General features: G+C 43.0%; 1 protein-coding gene across 1 annotated transcript in view; it reads left to right on the top strand.

Moving 5' to 3' along the window:
* Nucleotides 1–21,229, top strand: part of GTF2A1L (general transcription factor IIA subunit 1 like) — a 155,020-nt gene that overhangs the window by 4,705 nt on the left and 129,086 nt on the right. Inside the window, exon 2 of the mRNA XM_077485603.1 lies at nt 8,902–9,003. Coding sequence (XP_077341729.1) covers nt 8,902–9,003 — 102 coding nt within the window. The remainder of the gene's footprint in view (nt 1–8,901; nt 9,004–21,229) is intronic.

Raw genomic sequence — 21,229 nt, 5'->3', positions numbered from 1 at the left:
TGTTGAATCATGTTGAAATCATTTCGAATGCAGTTGAAATAATGTCGAATCATGTTGAAATCATTTCGAATGCATTCGAAATGATTTCAACATGATTCGACATTATTTCAACCATATTCAAAAATATTTTGTGACCCGACTTTAGGGCCATGTATCTCGGGGTCACTTGGTGCTAGAAACTCCAAATTTGGATATGTTGTAGTGCTAGTACTATTGTGTTTGCATACCAAATTTGGGGTTTCTAGCTATAAGTGACCCCGAGATATGTAGCCCCAAAATCGGGTCGCAAAATGTCATTCTCTGCTCTAATAACATTTTGCGACCCGATTTTGGGGTCACTTATAGCTAGAAACCCCAAATTTGGTATGCAAACACAATACTACTAGTACTACAACATTTTCTAATTTGAAGTGTTTAGCACCAAGTGACCCCGAGATACATGGCCCTAAAGTCGGGTCACAAAATATTTTCAAATGCGGTTGAAATAATGTCGAATCATGTTGAAATAATTTCGAATACGGTTGAAATAATTTCGAATCATGTCGAATTCATTTGTTATTTCTTTCGTATTTGTTGTAATTTGTTATTTTTTTATTCGGACATTCGGATGCAAAATTCGGCCGAATTTCGATTCGTTACGAAACGAATTGCACAAGCCTAATATGATCTGATGTTTGAAGTGATACCTCACATGTGTGGGATGATCGCTGTTTGCGTGCAGGACCAATGCAAGCGTTCACCTTTGCATGGGGGGACGGAAGCACTTTACATTTTTTTTATTTTTATTATTCATTTTTTTTACAATGTTGCTTTAATTTAGAATTTTTTTTTTTTTTTTTTATATATCACTTTTATTGATGTCACAATGGATGTAAACATCCTTGTGGCAGCAATAGGCATGTGGCAGGTACTCTTTATGCAGAGTTCTGGGTTCTTTAAGACCCAAATGCCTAAGCATTCAAAACACCAAGATCCGCATTTTTGAATGCTTTCGATTTTTTTTTTTTTTTTTTTTTTTTTAAGATGGCGCTGTTGAAATCCGGGTAAACCGGAAGTGATGTCGGGTCATCGCTTTCAGGTTACCATAGCAAAGAGCCAGTCAAAGCCGATCCTGGCATTTTTCGACGGTCCAGCCAACCGACAGATGTGCTGACTAGTTGCTCAGGTCTCCTGGGGGGATGGGAGAGCCCGAGAGAGCCTTGGAGTGTGGCAGGGGGTGTCCACGCCTGCTGTTTGTAAAAACAATCCAGCGGGTAGTTAGCAACTCTAATGCTCCATACATGCGATCGGACATTCCGACAACAAAATCCATAGGATTATTTCCGACGGATATTGGCTCAAACTTGTCTTGCATATACACGGTCACACAAAGTTGGTTGGAAATTGCGAACGTCAAGAACGTGGTGACGTACGACGAGCTGAGAAAAATGAAGTTTAATAGCCAGTGCGGCTTTTCTGCTTGATTCCGAGCATGCGTGGCACTTTGTGTGTCGGAATTGTGTACACACGATCGAAATTTCCAACAATGGATTTTGTTGTCGGAAAATTTGAGATCCAGTTCTCAAATTTTGTGTGACGGAAATTCCGATACAAAATGTCTGATGGAGCGTACACACGGTCGGAATTTCCAACAAAAAGCTCCCATCAAACATTTTCTGTCAGAAAATCCGACTGTGTTTACAGAGCATTAGGCTGCTTTCACACCTGAGCGTTTTGCAGCTTGAAGCTCAAAATGCTGGAGGAGAAAAAAATAATAATTATTCTCTATGGAGATGGTTCACATCTACACTCCATGTCGCCTGAAGCTCAAACAAGTTCTGGAGCTTTATTTGTCGCTCAAATCAGGCAGATTTTGGTGTTTTTGGCGCGTTACTATTCTTATAGAAATGAATGGAAACGCTGCATTTTTTGTGTGTATTTGTGCGTTTTTTGTTTTTGGCTCAAATTAAATATGTAAAAAATAAAATAGTAATATATGAATAAATGTAAAATAAATACACAAATAACAAAAAATCATAAGTTAAAATAAATTATTATGTAAAATATTAATAAATAACCTAACCTTAAAAAATATTAAATTTATTATTATTAATAAAATAACAAACACCCAAACTAGAACAAAAAAATACATTATTAATAATTGTAGCCAGGCCTTCTTTAGTCTAATGAGAACCTCCAGAGCCAAGAGCTGCTGACATCCTTCTGTATGGAATGAGTTGTGAGGCATATTGGGTGTAATGCAAGATAGATTTCTGGGTGCCAGACACTTCTGGAATGCAAAGTGATTTTATTTCTCTTGAACAGAACTTTGGGAGAGAGGAACAGGACACCCTTAGGTAGTTGCAATGTTAATTAGCAGACTCAGAGACTTCTACAGGTAGAAAGCCATGCAGGGAAAGGCATCCAGCGAAAGGCATCCAGCAAGACACCACATCTACATGTGTAGGAATGCTGTCTTCTATGGCAACAGTCTTAGAACAGTTCCTAACACAAGTTGTAACAAACTCCTTTACTTTCTTTACAGTCACTTCTTGTAGGTTCTTAACCCACTCAGATCCCTGTCTCTCTCACTAGACTTGCCAATTCCCTGCAACCGAACCCTTTGAGTTCTTCCAATTTTCACTTAAAGCGGAGCTCCACCCTAAAGTGGAGCTTCCGCTCATTGGAACCCCCCCCCCCTCCAGCGCCACAATTGGCACCTTTCAGGGGGGAGGGGGGTGCAGGTACCTGTACAGTACAGGTATCTGCACCCACTTCCGGCATAGATATCGGCAGAATGCAGGTCCCCCGCTGTCTGCTGGGAAACACACGGATCGCAGAGACAGCGAGGACCATCCTTATTGCGCAGCGCGACTCGCGCATGCGCAGTATGGGACCGGGGAATGAAGCCGCAAGGCTCCACTTCCTGATTCCCATACCCAAGATGGCGGTGGCAGCAGCACCTGAGAGACGATCAAGAGATCGGCTTCGGGTGCCGACATCGCGGGCGCGCTGGGCGGGTAAATGTCCTTATTTTAAAAGTCAGCAGCTGCAGTATTTGTAGCTGCTGGCTTTAAAAAAAAAAAAAAAAGGCGGAACTCCCGCTTTAAGTATCTTCCTCAAGCGTCACCCCTGCTTCTCTTCTGGGTCCCTAGCCTGGCACTCCAGATACTTCTCAAGCTTCACCCCACTGGCCTGCTCGGTCTCTGGCTTGACACACAAGGCTGCTCTTCAAGCGTCGCCTCCACTGGCTGAGTCCCTGGCTTGACGCCTTCTGAAGTATCCCAATTCTTCACTGTCCCCAGTTGGTGAGTACACTGCTCCAGTACTTGCTTCAGCTACTCATTTTGGTCCCTGGTAATAAGGTGGCTGGTCTCTTGGTGGCGACAGCTTCCCTTCTACCTCCGACCATGACAGGTTCTCCGGCTGGCAGAACTGTCACTTCTGGTTGGACTGCAAGCCGCAGTCCAAACTCTGCACTGCTCTCTTGCCTCTGGATAGGACCTCCAGACAGCCTAGCAGCCAGATGTGCCCGGGATAGGCCCAAACTCTGGCCTAGCAGCCCGGGCAATACAACAGCCATCCAGGTGGCACAGAACAACGATCACCTGACTCCACCCAAATATATAGGTTCTCCCAGCAGGCCAAGGGATTTAAGAAAACCCCTGCCCATTGGTTGAGGTATCCCATCTATCCCTAATCTGTCCTTGCCTTAACTAATGTCACCAGGTACCCAGCCACCTAGTTACAGAAGAGATAAGTGCAACAATTCCAGACTTGGGGTGAACTCAATTGATCCCTAACAATGAGCCAAGGTAACTGGCTTGTTTACGCAGCACTTTGCAATTTAGAGGGGGGGGCAGCACAATTACAGTACAGTTTAATACAGAAGGTACAGGAGGGCCCGGCTTGTAGAGGGTCTCACTCCAGATGGGAGACTTTCTTGCCTCCATCGATATAAAGGACACGTATTTGCAGGTACCTATCTTTCATCCTCATCAGAGTTTCTTGTGACTTGTAGTAGAGGAACGGCATTTTCAGTTTGTGGCTCTACCCTTCGGGCTTGCTACAGCTCCCCGGGTGTTCACAAAGGTCTTAGCACCAGTACTGGGTCTTTTAAGAGCCCAAGGGATCCAGGTGCTCGGGTATCTGCATGATCTCCTGCTCAGAGATCACTCACTACAGCCTCTAGAACAGAGCATAACATGCACAGTGCGGTATTTTGAAAGCTTAGGCTGGATCATAAATACCAAAAAGTCAACCTTCAGACGCATTCAAAGTCTAAAGTATTTAGGTCTGATCCTAGATACAGTCCAAGCAAGAATATTCTTGCCACCCGCAAGGATCTGTGCCCTGAAGGATCAGGTGTGTCAGATAAGGGCCACCAGACAACCCTCCATGAGTCTTCTAGGGAGGAGGGTATCCTCCTTCAAGGCGGTGCCCTATGCCCAGTTTCATTCCAGGCCTCTACAACAAGACATCTTGTTGGTTTGGAACAGGAGAGGACAAGGCCTGGATTATCCAATGTTCTTATCTCCTCAGGCACGCTTAAGACTAAACTGGTGGTTGCAGGATCAGAACCTGCGAAAGGGAAGATCCTTCCTTCCGGTAACGTGGAGAGTACGGACTACAGTTGCCAGTCTCTCCGGCTGGGGAGTGAACTTAGAAGGGCTCACAGTTCAGGAGAAATGGTCAAGGACCGAACAGATCTTGCCCATCAACTGGAATTGCAGGCAGTATGTCCTACGGTCCTGGACAGCGGAGCTTCAGGACTGCCCTATCAGGGTTCAGTCCGACAATGCCACTGCAGTGGCCTATATAAACCACCAAGGCGGTACCAGGAGTCATTCAGCTCTGACATACTAGCCTGGGCAGAGGGACAGGTGCCAATTCTATCCTGGGATTAGAGAACTGGAAGGCAGATTATATCAGCCACCAGCAGATCTTCCCGGGGGAATGGTCCCTACACCCAGGGGTGTTCCAGGAAATTTGCCAATGTTGGGGATGGCCAGAGGCTTCCACGTCACCCTGATCTACTGTCTCAAGGTCATATATTCCACCCCAATTTACAGTCTCTAAATTTGAGAGCATGGCTATTGAAGCAAGGGTGTTAAAGAATTGTAGCATCTCTGGACCAGTGGTGTATACCCTGGTGAATGAGTGTCACTAGGAAGATCTATCATAAGGTCTGGAAGACTTGTATTGCTTGGTGTGAAGCCAAAAAATGGTATCCACGGAGATACATGATTGGGAGAATTCTCATATCTACAGTCAGCTGTGGAAATCAAATTGGCTTTAAGTACAATCAGAGGTCACGTTTCAGCCCTATCAGTATTCTTCCGAAGGCCTTTAGCCTTCCATTCACTGATCCGAACCTTTATGCAGAGGGGCAACTTGCTTGCTCTGCCCCCCCCCCCCCCCCCCCCCCAATTAGGTCACCTATGTGTCCTTGGGACTTGAACTTGGTGCTGTCTGTGTTACAGAAACAACCATTTGTGCCTATCAAGGAAATTCCATTAGACTTGCTGTCACTCAAGCTAGCCTTCCCGATGGCCATCACTTCGGCTAGAAGGGTGTCGGAGTTGACGGCCCTTTTGTGTAGGGAACCATACTTGATCCTTCACCACGGCAGGGTCCTGTTACGACCTGTTTCACCCCTTTTTCCAAAAGTGGTGTCGACCTTTCATTTAAATCAGGACATTCTTTTGCATTCTTTTTCTCTCAGCCTCATTCGGCGGAAAAGAGAGTCAACAGCAATTCTTTGGACGTTGTCCGGGCAGTCAAGGTTTATTTGTCTAGATTTGTGGAGATCCGAGGATCAGACTCCTGTTTCTGTTTTACCAAAAGGGCCCAAGAAGGGGCAGGCAACTTCCAAAGCTTCCATTGGCAACTGGGTCCGTCAATCGGTCATTCAGGCCTATGGTCTGAAATGTAAAGCTCCTCCCTTTAAAGTGAGAGCTCATTCTACCAGGGATGTAGAAACCTCCCTGGGCTTTTTGCCACCAGGTATCTGTGGCTCAGATTTGTAAGGCTGCTACCTGGTCTTCAGTGCATACGTTCACAAAATTTTATCAAGTGGATGTTCGGTCAGCCAAGAATTCAGCTTTTGGCTGCAGTGTACGGGCTGCTGTATAAGGTCTGATGGCTATTGTTTGGCAGGGTGTCTCCCTCTCCTCAAGGCTATTGCTCTAGGATGTCCCAGCAGTTAATGAATATTAGCCTGACACTGTGTCCTACTGGGTCCCTCCCCCTCTTTTTGAGGATTCGGTGCTTGCTACAAAACTGAAGTACTTCCTGTATGGGAGGGGTTATGTAGGGGATCACTTCTTGTCTAAAGACCTTTTGGTCTGCCAATGTCCATTCACCTGGAGATCAAGTATAACCCAGCAGGTATTGAATATTAGCGTCCCATGATGTACTCAAAGAAAAGTGTAGCACTGACCCCCAAAGGAGCTGCTGAATTTTTAGTGGGCTTACCGTTACCTCACCTGCTCTCTTGGGTCTGTCTTGGGTCTGTCTTGGGTCTGTCTTGGGTCTGTCTTGGGTCTGTCTTGGGTCTGTCTTGGGTCTGTCTTGGGTCTGTCTTGGGTCTGTCTTGGGTCTGTCTTGGGTCTGTCTTGGGTCTGTCTTGGGTCTGTCTTGGGTCTGTCTTGGGTCTGTCTTGGGTCTGTCTGTCTGTCTTAGGATAACCATATCTAGACAATATAATGGCTATGCACATTTGTATGTGTGCCTTGTAATACAGAAGCAGAATCCAAATGTTTTTGGCCTTACAGACTTTAAGGCAGCCTTCCCACTTGGCCATTCTGAAATCGTGGGCAGAATTGCGGCAAAATGCGATTTCTATGACATTATTTCTTAATGGCACCTCAAACATGGTGCAATTTTTGCCATGCAGCAAAATGTACATCGCCAAATGCACCTGGCTCAGTGCCAAAATAAGGTACATGAGCATGTTTGGCATGTTTATCATGCATAGGGCAGCACATGCTAGTGAAAACTCGCAAAAGAAACTCCTATACTTTTTTTTTTTTTTTTTTAACACTATGCAAAAAGTAATGCAATGTTCGGGTGTATTGACTGCCTATTGAGAATAATGGGATTCTTCATCTTCAACACTGTTGCAGTTCGGGAACTGCATGGGAAAAAAAACTCTCCCAGCTACAAGTGTAAACTAGGTCCAAGTTGACTTTTTTTTTTTTTTTTTTTTTTTTTTAATCTAGATCAGAAAGTTAGCAGGGCTATAAAACCCTCCATAGATGTGTGCCTGGACACACTCTAATCACCCTGTGTGCTGCATATTCCCTCTGTTTAGACCCCTGATATTTCACCAAAGCCCCCTAACGGGGCTCCTAAAAAAAGAAAAAAAAAAACTGTTGAAAAATATCAATAATAAAATTGTAAACAATAATAAAATAAAAAGTACTGACACCGGCTATATATATATATATATATATATATATATATATATATATATATATATATATAATATATATATATATATATATAAAATATAATCTCTCTCTATGCACATGCATATGTGTTTGAGCTTTGAGGTGCACACCCTAATGCAATAGGCTGTGCACACCTATGAATCCTTCTATAGCAGTGGCGTAGCGAGGGGTGCCGGGGCCCCAGGCGCGACATTTAGGGGGGCGCAATTTCGTGCCAGTAGTGTCACAGTGCTGCCTCCTCCTAATTTTAATTTCCTCTGTCCCCCCGCACTCCCACCGTCATGTTCAGTGTTTGGCACCCTGTGATTGGGCATATAGGGGTCATGTGGGGCTTGCCTGTCTGTGATTGCAGTTGCTTCCGAAGTCCCACCTCTGCACACGGCCCCCATGCGCCCAATCACAGTGCGCTGGTAAACACTGAACATGGTGGCTGGAGCGCGGGGGACACAGGAAACGAGCACTGGAAAGTGTGAGCTGCGGGGGCCGCTGTCTCCTCCTCCCTCATGCAGGACAAGAAGGTGAGGAATGGATGGACTGGAGGGGGGGGGGGGGTAGAGGCACTGTAGGCAGGACAGTATAGTGGACAGTGTAGTGGCCAGTATAGTGGTTAGTGTAGTGGCCAGTATAGTGGTTAGTGTAGTGGACAGTATAATATAGTGGTCAGGGTAGTGTGTAATGGTCAGTAAAGAAATCTGGTTGGTCAGTGTTGAAATCAAGTAGGTTAGAGTGGTCAGTATAGGAATCGGGTAGGTCAGTACGATTGTATTGGAAGGGACTTGCTAAAAGTCCGCAGGTTAGGAGGCACAATTTATTTGCCTTGCCCCGGGTGCTGACAACCCATGCTACACCACTGTTCTATAGGCCTCATTCACATGAGCATACTGATCTGTACACCCTTGCATTCTGATGTGTGCATTGGAGTCCAGGATGCACTTGTAGATACGGTATGGGTCCAATTTCCATTTTATCAGTGCCCCCTGTGTGGGTGAGAACATTCCTTCCGGTGTAGGGATCGGTACGTCTGTGAATGTGGCCCTAAAACACTAAATAATTTGAATGTCTCTCTGCCTTACTAAATAAAACCACCTGGGTATTGTCTGTGAATTCTTCTGAAAGGTTTTCCTAAATGTCAGGTGATTTTAATCAGAAAGAAAGACTATCAGGAGAAATTAATTTTATAACTTCCAGGGTGGCTCGCATTGGAGGGACTGCATTTATTAACGGCGCCCGTCAAAAATGTTTACTTGAAAAGTGCAAGCCTTAAATGTCAATCCTCAGATATGTTGATTGCTGTTTATTGAATTGGTAGGGCAGGCAGAGCTCGTGTTGGAAGACACATTGCACAGGTATTCATTTTATCGTAAGTTAGCAGAATGAGAACAGAGATGGAAGGAAGCGCTAGAATTGTGAGAACATTCCCAACTATGACTGACAGCCAATGCCGACTGACCTTTCTGTTCTTGCACAGCCCAAACTCTACAAGTCTATTATCGAAGATGTTATTGAAGGCGTAAGTGAACTTTTTACTGAAGAAGGTGTTGACGAGCAAGTGCTTAAGGAACTTAAGCGAGTAAGTGTCAACGTTTTTAGCTATTTAATAAATGTTATGCTGTTTATCATGTCCATTCACAGTGAAGGGTACGATAAGGGGAACCTGTTGGCATGAAAAGGTGATCAATTTTTAAAGTGCCATAGTTCTCCAATAGCCAGCATTCTAGGATACCTACACATAAAGAATGTTCTCATGAAGGCAGCTGCTGGGTGTACCTTAAGAGGGAAGGTGGGAAAGGGTGGGGGTGTACTACTCGGACATCCTCAGGATAGCTGCTTCATTTCAGCATCCCCAGGACATGAACCCATGAGTAAGATGGCGACTCTCAGGACTGGATTCCTTGTGGTGTGGTTCTGTATTCACTTCTGAGCAAGTCCCATTGAGCTCTCCTGGCCCTTCCTAGGCCTCCTAAAGCATCTGTTCAGTCCATTGGCTGCCAGGCAGTAGCATTCCCTGCAGCTCTGGAACCCTCCTGGGGAGAAGAAACCCTGCTCTTCGGTATCTGACTATTTTTACTAGGGCTGAAACAACTAATCGATTACTATTTTCATAATCGATTTAATCGGCCAGTAACAAAATGGGGTTAAAGTTAATGAGTCTGATGATATTTACTAGATTGACCCTTTAATAGTATATCTCTCCTCTAATAGTATATACACTATATCTCCTCTAATAGTATATACACTATATCTCCTCTAATAGTATATACACTATATCTCCTCTAATAGTATATACACTATATCTCCTCTAATAGTATATACACTATATACATTATATCATTCCTCTAATAGTATATACATGATATCATTCCTCTAATAGTATATACATTATATCATTCCTCAAATGGTATATACATTATATCATTCCTCTAATGGTATATACATTATATCATTCCTCTAATGGTATATACATTATATCATTCCTCTAATGGTATATGCATTATATCATTCCTCTAATGGTATATACATTATATCATTCCTCTAATAGTATATACATTATATCATTCCTCTAATAGTATATACATTATATCATTCCTCTAATAGTATATACATTATATCATTCCTCTAATAGTATATACATTATATCATTCCTCTAATAGTATATACATTATATCTCTGCTATAATAATTTATACAGTATATCTCCTCAAATAGTTTATACAGTATATCCCCTCAAATAGTTTATACAGTATATCCCCTCTAATAGAGGGGCTATATACTGCATATACTATTAGAGGCTATATACTGTATATACTATTAGAGCAGAGATATAATGTATATACTATTAGAGGGGATATATACTGCATATACTAATAGTATATACATTATATCTCTCCTCTAAAAGTATATACGGTATATCTTTTCTAATAGTATATACAGTATATCTCTCCTCCTATAGTATATAGCCTCTAATAGTATATACAGTATATCTCTGCTAATAGTTCCGGTATATACAATATATCTCTCCTCTAGTAGTATATATCCCCTCTAATATATACAGTATATCTCTTCTGTCTGTTATTCTCAGTGGATTAGATATTTTGCTTTTCAATGAGACATGGATGAGTTTGGTGTGGAGGAACTTGACTGGCCTCAGCCCGAGAGAACATCTTTGGGATGAATTGGAGTGGAGACTGAGCCAGGCCTTCATATCCACATCAGTGCCTGACCTCACAAATGCGCTTCTGGAAGAATGGTCAAACATTCCAATAGACACACTCCTAAACCTTGTGGACAGCCTTCTCACAAGAGTTGAAGCTGTTATAGCTGCAAAGGGGTGGGCCAGACTAGGAGTTCATGTGCGTGTAAAGGCAGGTGTCCCAATACTTTTGGTAATGTATGTCGTGGAGAGGGTGAAAGGTTTTTGTCATGGATAAATGTTGTTTTCACATGTTTGGTCACCTATGTATATTGAAATTGGGTGTATTATTTTTCTTTGTTTATTTTTACAGTATCACATATTTCATCACAAATCTCTGAGGCTTTAGAGGTCCTGAAGAAGCGTTTTTTTTCCATGAAACGTGTAGACCTGTAGTGTGTCTGTAAAATTAGCCTCTAATTTGTATGATATTTGTAATGTAAACCTTCAACTTTAAATTGATTTTAACTGAAGCTTTGATATGCCTTTGGAAGTTTTTATATATGACATCCTAATAAAATAATGTAAAAGTTTAGGGATGCACAGCTATATCGGTCGCCGAAAATGGGGTTATCAGTGTTTTGACGATGCAGTGCCGATAATGGCACACTCCATCCTATTCACTTCAATGCAAAATCGTGTCTCACTCACGTCAATGCAAAATTGCGTCCTGTTGACTTCAATGCAAAATTGCATTCGATTGACTTCAATTCAACAACTCTGAGCTCCTGCCGCTTTTTTTCAGTTCTCAGAAGCTGCTCAGCTGTTGGTTAATCACCAGCCGCTTGTAGTTATCACAGTGACTTACCTGGTTACCATTAACCTGCCTCCTTAGTCCAGCCCTTTTTTTGCAATTTAAAGTGGAGTTCCACCCAAAAGGGGAACTCTCGCTTATATGCTTCCTCCCTCCCCCCCCCCCCCCCGCCCCGGACAGGTCCCCTTACTCACTTCCGGGAGACAGGCCGCGGCCCGATCTTCTGGAAGTTCAGCCCCCCCTCCTCCTTCCCCTGCCGCCGGGCCAATTAGCGCAGCATGCTTCGCGCATGCGCAATAGGGAACGAGGAGTGAAGCCGAAAGTCTTCACTTCCTGGTTCCCTTACCAGGAAAATACAAATCTTGCAAACTACTCTAGAGCAACCTGAGACTGCAATCAGCGTTGGGTATAAAGTAACCTGAGGTTACAACCTAATGTCAGGTGTGGCATAACAATTCCTGTGAAACAAAGTGCAAATTCACAGCTGCTAAGCAATGATCACAATCCCATAATCTGTGAAAACATATACACAAAAACAAAAAAATGCAGCGCTGTGTGATACTAAACCTTACAAATCCATAAATAGTGCCATAAACAATAAAAATCAATATTGCTAAAAAAAATATAACTACCGTATATACTCAAGTATAGGTCGATCCAAATATAAGCCGAGGCCCCTAATTTACCAGAAAAAAACTGGGAAAACTTATTGACTCGTGTATGAGCCGAGGGTGAGACATGCAGCAGCTACTGTTACAGCTTAAAAGAGTGGAAAAGAGGGTCAACAATGCCCATCTGCAGCTGTGTCCATCCCTGTGTCCTGTCCATCCCTGTGTCCATCGCAGCCTACCTGTGCCAATCTGCAGCCTCTTTGTCCTTCTGCAGCCTCTGTGTGCCATGCCGCACCTCTCCTCCTCGTCTGACAGACGGCGGCCATTCCACTGTTCAAAAGCCGCGCCTCTCTGTCTGTCATAGGCGGAACACTCAATTTCCCAGCAGTCAGTGTTCCGCCTATCACGGACATCCTCTCATCCTCGTCCGTAGTATGAGAATGAGCGGATGTTCGTGATAGGCGGAACACTGACTGCTGGGAAATTGAGTGTTCCGCCTATCACAGACAGGGAGGCGCGGCTTTTGAATAGTGGAATGGCCGCCGTCTGCCTACCTGATCTGCGTGACTCGAGTATAAGCCGAGGGGGGCACTTTCAGCCTAAAAAAAGGGGCTGAAAATCTCGGCTTATACTCGAGTATATACGGTATAAATCTAAAAACATTTTTTGCGTAACAAACAAGCTCACAGTGAAAAATGTTTTTTTTTTCTTCTCCCAATTCACATCAATCCAGAGACACAAGTGCAAATTTTGGTATTGATGTCCAAAATGAAGGGAAAGGGGGAAAACGCTGCGCTACCTATCAAATTTAACAAATATAAAATGTGAGAGAACACAAACCAGCAGCTAAACATACAAACAAACCAAGTCAAATAACTTAATATAACCAAAAAATGTAGCGCTAGAATAACATATGGATGTGAAAAGATAAATCACTCTTAAGCCCACTGTGGTTAATAGTGAAAAGACCTACTCAATGACAGCATGCATAAAGTATGTTATGCTGTCCAATAGCAAACATATGCCACATAATCTGTGTGAAACAAATAGTAGAAAATAACAGTGATCAATATAAAAAAAATAATAAAAATGTCCAACAAAAGCAAATGGTGAGCAAAGTGGATTCAGATATTCCGTTGGCCCAAAAACGCCCTCGATCATCAGTCAGAATTATTCAAAGAAAACAAGTAGGTACTCTTACCAAAGGTGGTGGACACAAAATACTATACAGTAGATGTGTCATAAGAGCTTGTAGAAGTTCCACACGTCCCAGATGGCTCGTACCCGTTGGATCGTGGGTCACATACAGGGTAGCTGGTATCCTCACCAGGGTATAAGGCTCCACAGGTCACAACGAACTTCCAGCTGTGTTCTCAAAGGTTCTATTCAAAGTGGCTCCAGAAAGACTTATTTCAGAGTGCCCCTCTTCATCCTGGCTGAATTCAGTGGGTGTTCTCAGCCTCTCCCACTGTAGTTTTCAGATCAGGAAAGGAGAGCAGCGAACAGTCACGTGAGCACCGAGTGGCGCAATGTATGAGTGCCTAATGGCACCTGCAATGAACAGCAGGTATAAGTAAATCCGTGAAATCCGTCTGGTTAGTTCATGCAGTTGCTGGCTCAGTGAAGGCTTGATTTCCGGATTGAATGTGTGGGCAGAAGTGTGTCACTATAAAGTGACTCAACCTCTCTGCATTTTGGCCTATCAGATTGGCTGTCCTCAGGAAGTTGCCTACATTAATGTCCAAAAGGTGACTCTAGTGATGATAATCCTGATCAGAAGAGGGGCTCCCCCCCCCCCCGTGTGAATACAATCACCTCCAACAGTGTGAGCGCACACTTAAGTTTGGTCCACACAAGAAGTTGAACCACTCCTGGACTCTAAGTTAAACTGGCTCAGCAGGATCCCACAGGAAAATCCAGAGAAGTTGTCCTCAATTTAAAACAAGAAATGGGCTAGATAGTGCATTATCGCTAGTTTGAAAATGTATTTAGAAAACATAACATCAGGGTACTTGCATATTTTAGGTGCTTCCAGCACACCAAACTTTAAAAGCATTAAGCAGGATTCCTCTCCAAACGACTTCCAAACTTGTATGTGTCAGCAGCTTGTACAAACAAGCATGTATCCGAGCTCCTCCACCGTCCTGACCCCACCCCTACATGTGATGACACAGGGCTAATCGCGTGTCTTCCTCAGGGGGTATCTGTTCCCCCCCCCCCCCCCCCGAGGAAGACGCATGATTAGCCCTGTGTCGTCACATGTAGGGGAGGGGCCAGGACGGTGGAGGAGCTCGGCTACATGCTTGTTTGTACAAGCTGCTGACGCATACATGTTTGGAGAGGGATATTTTTTAGATTCATAGTTACATTTTTTTTTTAGCAATATTGATTTTTCATTGTTTATGGCACTATTTCTGTATTTGTAAGGTTCAGTATCACACAGTGCACTTTTTTTTTTTTTTTTTTCTTTTGTATTTATGTTCCCAAACCGAAGATCAGCTAGGGTGCCAACATCCGTAGGCTTCCTGGACAGATAAGTGCCATAATATTAAAAGTCAGCAGCTACAGTATTTGTAGCTGCTGATTTAAAAAAAAAAATTTTTTCACCCAGGCTGGACCTCCTCTTTACACAGCTTAGCTCATTTCCTCCTTGCCCTTGCGTGGTTTATAATCCCCAATGTGTTCTTTCCTGTGCGTCTGTGTATGACTTGGCCTGGCTGATTTCCCTTCAATTCCTGATTTTTGCTCCTGACTACACTGACTTCTGGTTTCCTCAGCTTGTTTGATTACACTCTCTGGCATCCAAGCCCTGGCTTCTGTTTTTTCACTAGGTTCCTGAACTGTAACTTGTGCCATTTCATTAGGAGTGTGATTTTTTTTTTTTTAAACTGCACTTTGTCTGGTTTATGGTTCCTGACACACCCCCTATTGGCTTCAATGCAAAATCATGTTCCATTTACTTCAAAAAATGGCAGCTGCATTAATTCAATTTGCATTTTTTTTTCTTTAAACTGTCCATTTCGGTTTCGGTTTTCATTAAGTACATCCTCAATATTGGGTTTCGATCTAGAATTTTTCATTTTGATGCTCCAAGTTTTTATAATTTATTTTTATGTAGATGATTTCTCACTACTAGAGGCACAACCAAAAGTCCCATTGTGATTTTTAACAATGTTATTTGTCAGATGAGTGAGGGCATCAGTGCCGCTGCCCACTAAGTGCCGGTTCGCACTGGGGTGACCTGTGAGGTGACTTAGCTGCCTGACAAGAGCACTCCATGCAGTACAATGGAACTGTTCTAATTGGAGTGACTCAAGTAGTACAGAAAAAGGTTCCTGTACTACTTGGGGGCGACTTTGGAGTGGCTTGCATTGACTTCTATTAAATAAGTAGTTTGCAAGCTGCGCTGAGGTCACGCTGTGCGGGGCGGCTACAGAGACAGATGAATTTTAAGCCGCCCCAGTGTGCACAAGCAGTAAAAGTGGACTTCCCCAATTATACCCCTTTCACACTGGGGCACTTTGCAGGCGCTACAGCGCTAAAAATAGTGCCTGCAAAGCGCCCTGAAAGAGCCGCTGCTTTTTCTCCAGTGCGAAAGCCCTCGGGGCTTCCGCACACTGGAGCGGTGCGCTGCCAGGACGGTAAAAAAAGTCCTGGTAGCAGCATCTTTGGAACGGTGTGTACACTGCTCCTGCCCATTTAAATCAATGGGGCAGCGTGACCATACCGCCGGCAAACGCTTTGCAGTGTTTTTAACCCTTTCATGCCCGCTAGCAGGGTGGTAAAATCGCCCCCGCTAGTGGCCGAATACATGCCGCTAAAATTACGGTAAATCCGCTCTAAAAATAGCGCAGTTTTACCGCTGATGCTGCTCCCGCCCCAGTGTTAAAGGCACAGCCTCTGTACAGCTGGGATTGGATATTCTGACCTCTTTCAGATTGCCAGTCCAGATTTGCCATGTCCCCTCCTGGGAATTTTCACACTGAGAGGTGGGGAGGGATTCAGCAGTAGCAATTCATTCCTCTAAGATGCCTCCCTGACGATGGGTGTGGCTTGCTGTAGAGCACATCTAAAATATCTATACATTGGAATGTAAGGTTATTTTTTGCTAAAAAAAAATCCTTGGCCTGAGCCGCTGAAAAAAGTAAAGTCCCTTTTTTCTAGAAAGGCAAGTTTATGTTTAAAAAAAATAAAAATAAAAAATCTGCAGGGGGCGAAAAAAAAACTGCCTTGACACTTCAATAGCTTTTTGCAGCTTCTGTGTGCCAAGAGAACTTTACTTATATTTCGATTGATGTGGATTTCAGCAGTTTTTTTTTCTCCTGCCGGGTGAAAATGCTTTAAGTAATGTATTTTGATAGCAGGAATCTTTTGTGAGCACCTGTGAGATTATATAATAAAACACAATGCAGTAACCCATAGAAACCATTCAGCAATCTTTTTTTTTTTTTTTTTTTCATTGCTGTGTACTGAGGAATGGTGGATTCTCATAGTATGTGGTTTACTGTACATCAGAAATGCTGTTTGCTCCGGCTTATTAACTAAACCAGCATGTGGTGGAGCCTTCAACCACCTATATATGATGCACCGCTGAGAGGTGCTGAGACTCATGGGGTTGTCAATTAGAATTGTATCACGACTGGGTACATATTGCAATCAAATTACGGTTTTCAAAGAGAAATGGTTATGTGCTTTTTTTTTTTTTTTTTTTTTTTTAATCTTCTGGTCTTTGGGCAAAATGCAAAAAAAGATGCATGTAAAATGCATGCCACAGTTTGAATGGGACATTCCCCCCTCTCAGACCTCCCAACTGTCCCGGATTTCGAAGACTGTCCCTGATTTGGAGCAATGCTCCTCTGTCCCTCATTCCTCCACATTTGTCCCTCATTTTGATCTGATCTATATAGTTAGATAAAAAGTGCATTTTATATACACCAAAAAGTATTTCCCAGTGCTAAACCTTTTATCTGATTTCTAAGTTGCTGCATTTATAAATTCCAAAAGCCAATATAAAGGAATATTAGTGGTAAAAAAGCATTTGTGGGTTTAACAAATGTTTTTTTTGTTTGTACAATTCTCCTCTAAGGGGGTGTGGCAAGGGGTGTGTCCTATGCCTGCATACTTTTGCTGATAGGTGTCCCTTATTCCCATCTCAAAAAGTTGGGAGGTATGCCCTCTTATCATTCCAGAATCCTGCAGTACATTATGTGACTCTGGGTGTCTTTTAAAGCTAAACTTCCTTTTTGTTCTGCCCCAGTTTTGTTTTGTCTGTGTTTTTATTGAACCAGAATAGGTGATTATTGTTTTCTAGTATGCTGACATCTAGTAGCAGTTTTTGGCCACTGCAACTACACTATATTACCAACAGTATTGGGACGCCTGCCTTTACACACACATGAATATTAATTGCATCCCAGTCTTAGTCTGTAGGGTTCAATATTGAGTTGGCCCACCCCTTGCAGCTATTCAGCTATGCAGCTTCAACTCTTCTGGAAAGGCCGTCCACAAGGTTTAGGAGTGTGTTTATGGGAATGTTTGACCATTCTTTCAGAAGTGCATTTGTGAGGTCAGGCACTGATGTGGAGGAGAAGGCCTGGCTTGCAGTCTCCGCTCTAATTCATCTCAAAGGGGAATGAAACATCAAAATTTTGGGTCCGTGGCCAGGAAAGTCCCCATGCCCTAATCCCATTGAGAACTTTTGATCAATCTTTAGCAGGTGAACAGAAAAACACCCCTCAAATTCTGACAAACTCCAAGCAATAATTATGCAAGAATGGGCTGCCATCCGTAAGGATGTGGCCCAGAAGTTGATTGACAGTATGCCGGGCCAATTGCAGAGGTCTTGAAAAAGAAGAGTCAGCGCTGCAAATATAGACTCGTCTTTGCATAACCACTTCAGCTCCGGACCAATAAACACCTTAAGGACCAGAGGTCTTTTTGCAATTTCGCACTGCGCTGCTTTAACTGGTAATTGCGCGGTCATGCAATATTGCACCCAAACGAAATTTGCGTCCTTTTCTTCCCACAAATAGAACTTTCTTTTGATGGTATTTGATTGCCTCTGCGATTTTTTTTTTTTTGCGATATAAATGGAAAAAGAGCGAAAATTTTGAAAAAAAAAGATATTTTCTTCTTTTTGTTATAAGAAAAATCGAATAAACTAAATTTTAGTCATACATTGAGGGAAAAATTTATTTAGCCACATGTCTTTAGTAAAAAAAATGTCAATAAGCGTATATTTTTTGGTTTGCGCAAAAGTTATAGCGTCTACAAACTAGAGTACATTTTCTGGAATTTACACAGCTTTTAATTTATGACTGCCGATCTCATTTCTTGAGGTGCTAAAATGGCAGGGCAGTACAAATCCCCCCCAAATGACCCCATTTTGGAAAGTAGACACCCCAAGGAAATTGCTGATGGGTATGTTGAGCCCATTGAATATTTATTTTTTTTGTCCTAAGGGATTGAATAATGACAAAAAAGTTGTCACTAAATGATATATTGCTCACACATGCCATGGTTATATGTGGAATTGCACCCCAAAATATATTCCGCTACTTCTCCCGAGTATGGCGATACCACATGTGTGGGACTTTTTGGGAGTCTAGTCGCGCAGGGCACCCCGAAAACCAATCACCACCTTCAGGATTTCTAAGGGTGCAAATTTTTGATTTAACTCCTCACTACCTATCACAGTTTCGAAGGCCATAAAATGCCAAAATAGCACAAAACCCCCCAAAATGACCCCATTTTGGAAAGTAGACACCCCAAGCTATTTACTGAGAGGCATGTTGAGTCCATGGAATATTTTATATTTTGCCAAAAGTTGCGGGAATATTACAAACTTTTTTTTTTTTTGCACAAAGTTGTCACTAAATGATATATTGCTCACACATGCTATGTGCAGAAGTCAAATTACACCCCAAAATAAATTCTGCTGCTTCTCCCGAGTACGGGGATACCACATGTGGGGGACTTTTTGGGAGCCTAGCCACGTACGGGACCCCGAAAACCAAGCACTGCCTTCCGGATTTGAATATAAAATGCTATAAAAAACAAACTAACCAGAGTCACCCGTAACACTTATACGGTGATCAGTGGTGAAAGGGTTAACTAGGGGCAATCAGGGGGTTCAAATTTTTATTAGGTAGTATATGGGGGTCCCTGGCGCTATATAAAAACCTGACGGGGAACCTAAATAACTAACTGGCTAACCAGCGTCACCAGTGACACTTATACTGTGATCGCTGGTGAAAGGGTTAACTAGCAGCAATCAGGGGGTTAAAACCATTATTGGGTAGTATATCGGGGTACCTAGCGCTATAAAAACCTGGCGGTGAACCTAAAAAAATAACTAGCTACCTAGCGACACTAGCGACACTGATGCAGCGTTCAGAAAAATTATCGCTTAGTGACACTGGCAAAAGGGGGTGAAAGGGTTAACTAGCGGAAATCAGGGGGTTAAAACCATTATTGGGTAGTATATCGGGGTACCTAGCGCTATAAAAACCTGGCGGTGAACCTAAAAAAATAACTAGCTACCTAGCGACACTAGCGACACTAATGCAGCGATCAGAAAAACGATCGCTTAGTGACACTGGCAAAAGGGGGTGAAAGGGTTAACTAGCGGCAATCAGGGGGTTAAAACCATTATTGGGTAGTATATCGGGGTACCTAGCGATATAAAAACCTGGCGGTGAACCTAAAAAAATAACTAGCTACCTAGCGACACATGCAGCGATCAGAAAAATGATCGCTTAGTGACACTGGCAAAAGGGGGTGAAAGGGTTAACTAGCGGCAATCGGGGTTAAAACCATTATTGGGTAGTATATCGGGGTACCTAGCGCTATAAAAACCTGGCGGTGAACCTAAAAAAATAACTAGCTACCTAGCGACACTAGCGACACATGCAGCGATCAGAAAAATGATCGCTTAGTGACACTGGCAAAAGGGGGTGAAAGGGTTAACTCTAGGGGCAATCAGGGGGTTAAATCTTTATTGGGGGGTGATAGGGGGCTATCCTGGACCTAACACTAACTGTTCTGACAGTTTTTACTGTCACAACTGACACTGAATGCATTGATCAGTAAAGAAATGATCAATGCAATCAGTGACACTGTGACTGGGGGGGGGAGGGGGGGCGGGGGGCGATCGGGGGGCGATCGGGGGGGGTTTGTGTGCCTGTGTGTACCTACATGTCAGTGTAGTGTTGGTGCACACTTACTTTTACTGTTCTCCTCGTAGTCCGGTCAAAAAGACCGCCCCGAGGAGAATGACATCACTTCCTCCTTCCTGTGTAAACAATACACAGGGGAGGAAGCTTCTCATTGGCCAGGAGCGATCCAGAGGGGGTGGCCGAAAACCAACGGCCATCCCCTCATCACGGAGCGCTCCTGGACCGAATCGGACCGCCGTAACCAGCGGGAGGGGGTCCGATCGGACCCCCCACCCGCTGGAAGGCAATCATGTTGATGTACGTGATTATGCCTGCCTGTGCCATTGTGCTGACGTACAATGGCAATACGGCGGTCCTCAAGTGGTTAAACCTCATGTAATTGTCGATAAAAGCCTTTGACACTTATGAAATGCTTGTAATTATACTTCAATATACCATAGTAACATCTGACAAAAAGGTCTAAAAACATTGAAGCAGCAGACTTAGCGAAAAATAACATTTGTGTCATTTTCAAAACTTTTGGCCACGGCCGTATACTGTGTTTTTTAGGTAGCAAAACAAAGAGTAACTACACTTTTTTGTTGAGGGGGGGGAAAAAAAAAACATTAGCCTCCTGGGTGATCTGTGTACATTGCAGGGATTTTTTGTTATTTTGAAGAAATAATTGTTTGTTTCTCTGTGTCCATGAATCTAATGGCAGTGACTTTATAATGAATAGACCTGAGAGAGACAGAGGTCTACAGAACACCTCCAGGTTGCCATATTGCCTTGCATCTTACCGAAAATTACAGAATCTGCAGATTGAAACGTTAGGTTTTATTAACATTCAACTACAATATGATTTGTGTAGCAATTGTATATAGTTGATTTTTTTTATTTTCTGTTTCTTTCCCTATGAAAGTAGTTGAAAGTATTAATAGTAAAAAGAGAGGGACTATGGACTTTATAGGCACGATCACAACAAATTTTTAAAAAGATAATTTTATTAAAAACCATTTAATATTATGTTAAATATTTTTTTGCTATACATGTGAATAAAATTTATATTTCTAACAAATTTGTTGT

This window comes from Lithobates pipiens, unplaced genomic scaffold, assembly GCF_037356315.1.
Source record: "Lithobates pipiens isolate NorthernLeopardFrog02 unplaced genomic scaffold, aLitPip1_a1.2 Scaffold_18, whole genome shotgun sequence".
Taxonomy (NCBI): Eukaryota; Metazoa; Chordata; class Amphibia; order Anura; family Ranidae; genus Lithobates; species Lithobates pipiens.
Note: the sequence above shows the minus strand (reverse complement) of the source record. Positions and strands in the feature narration are given on the sequence as shown.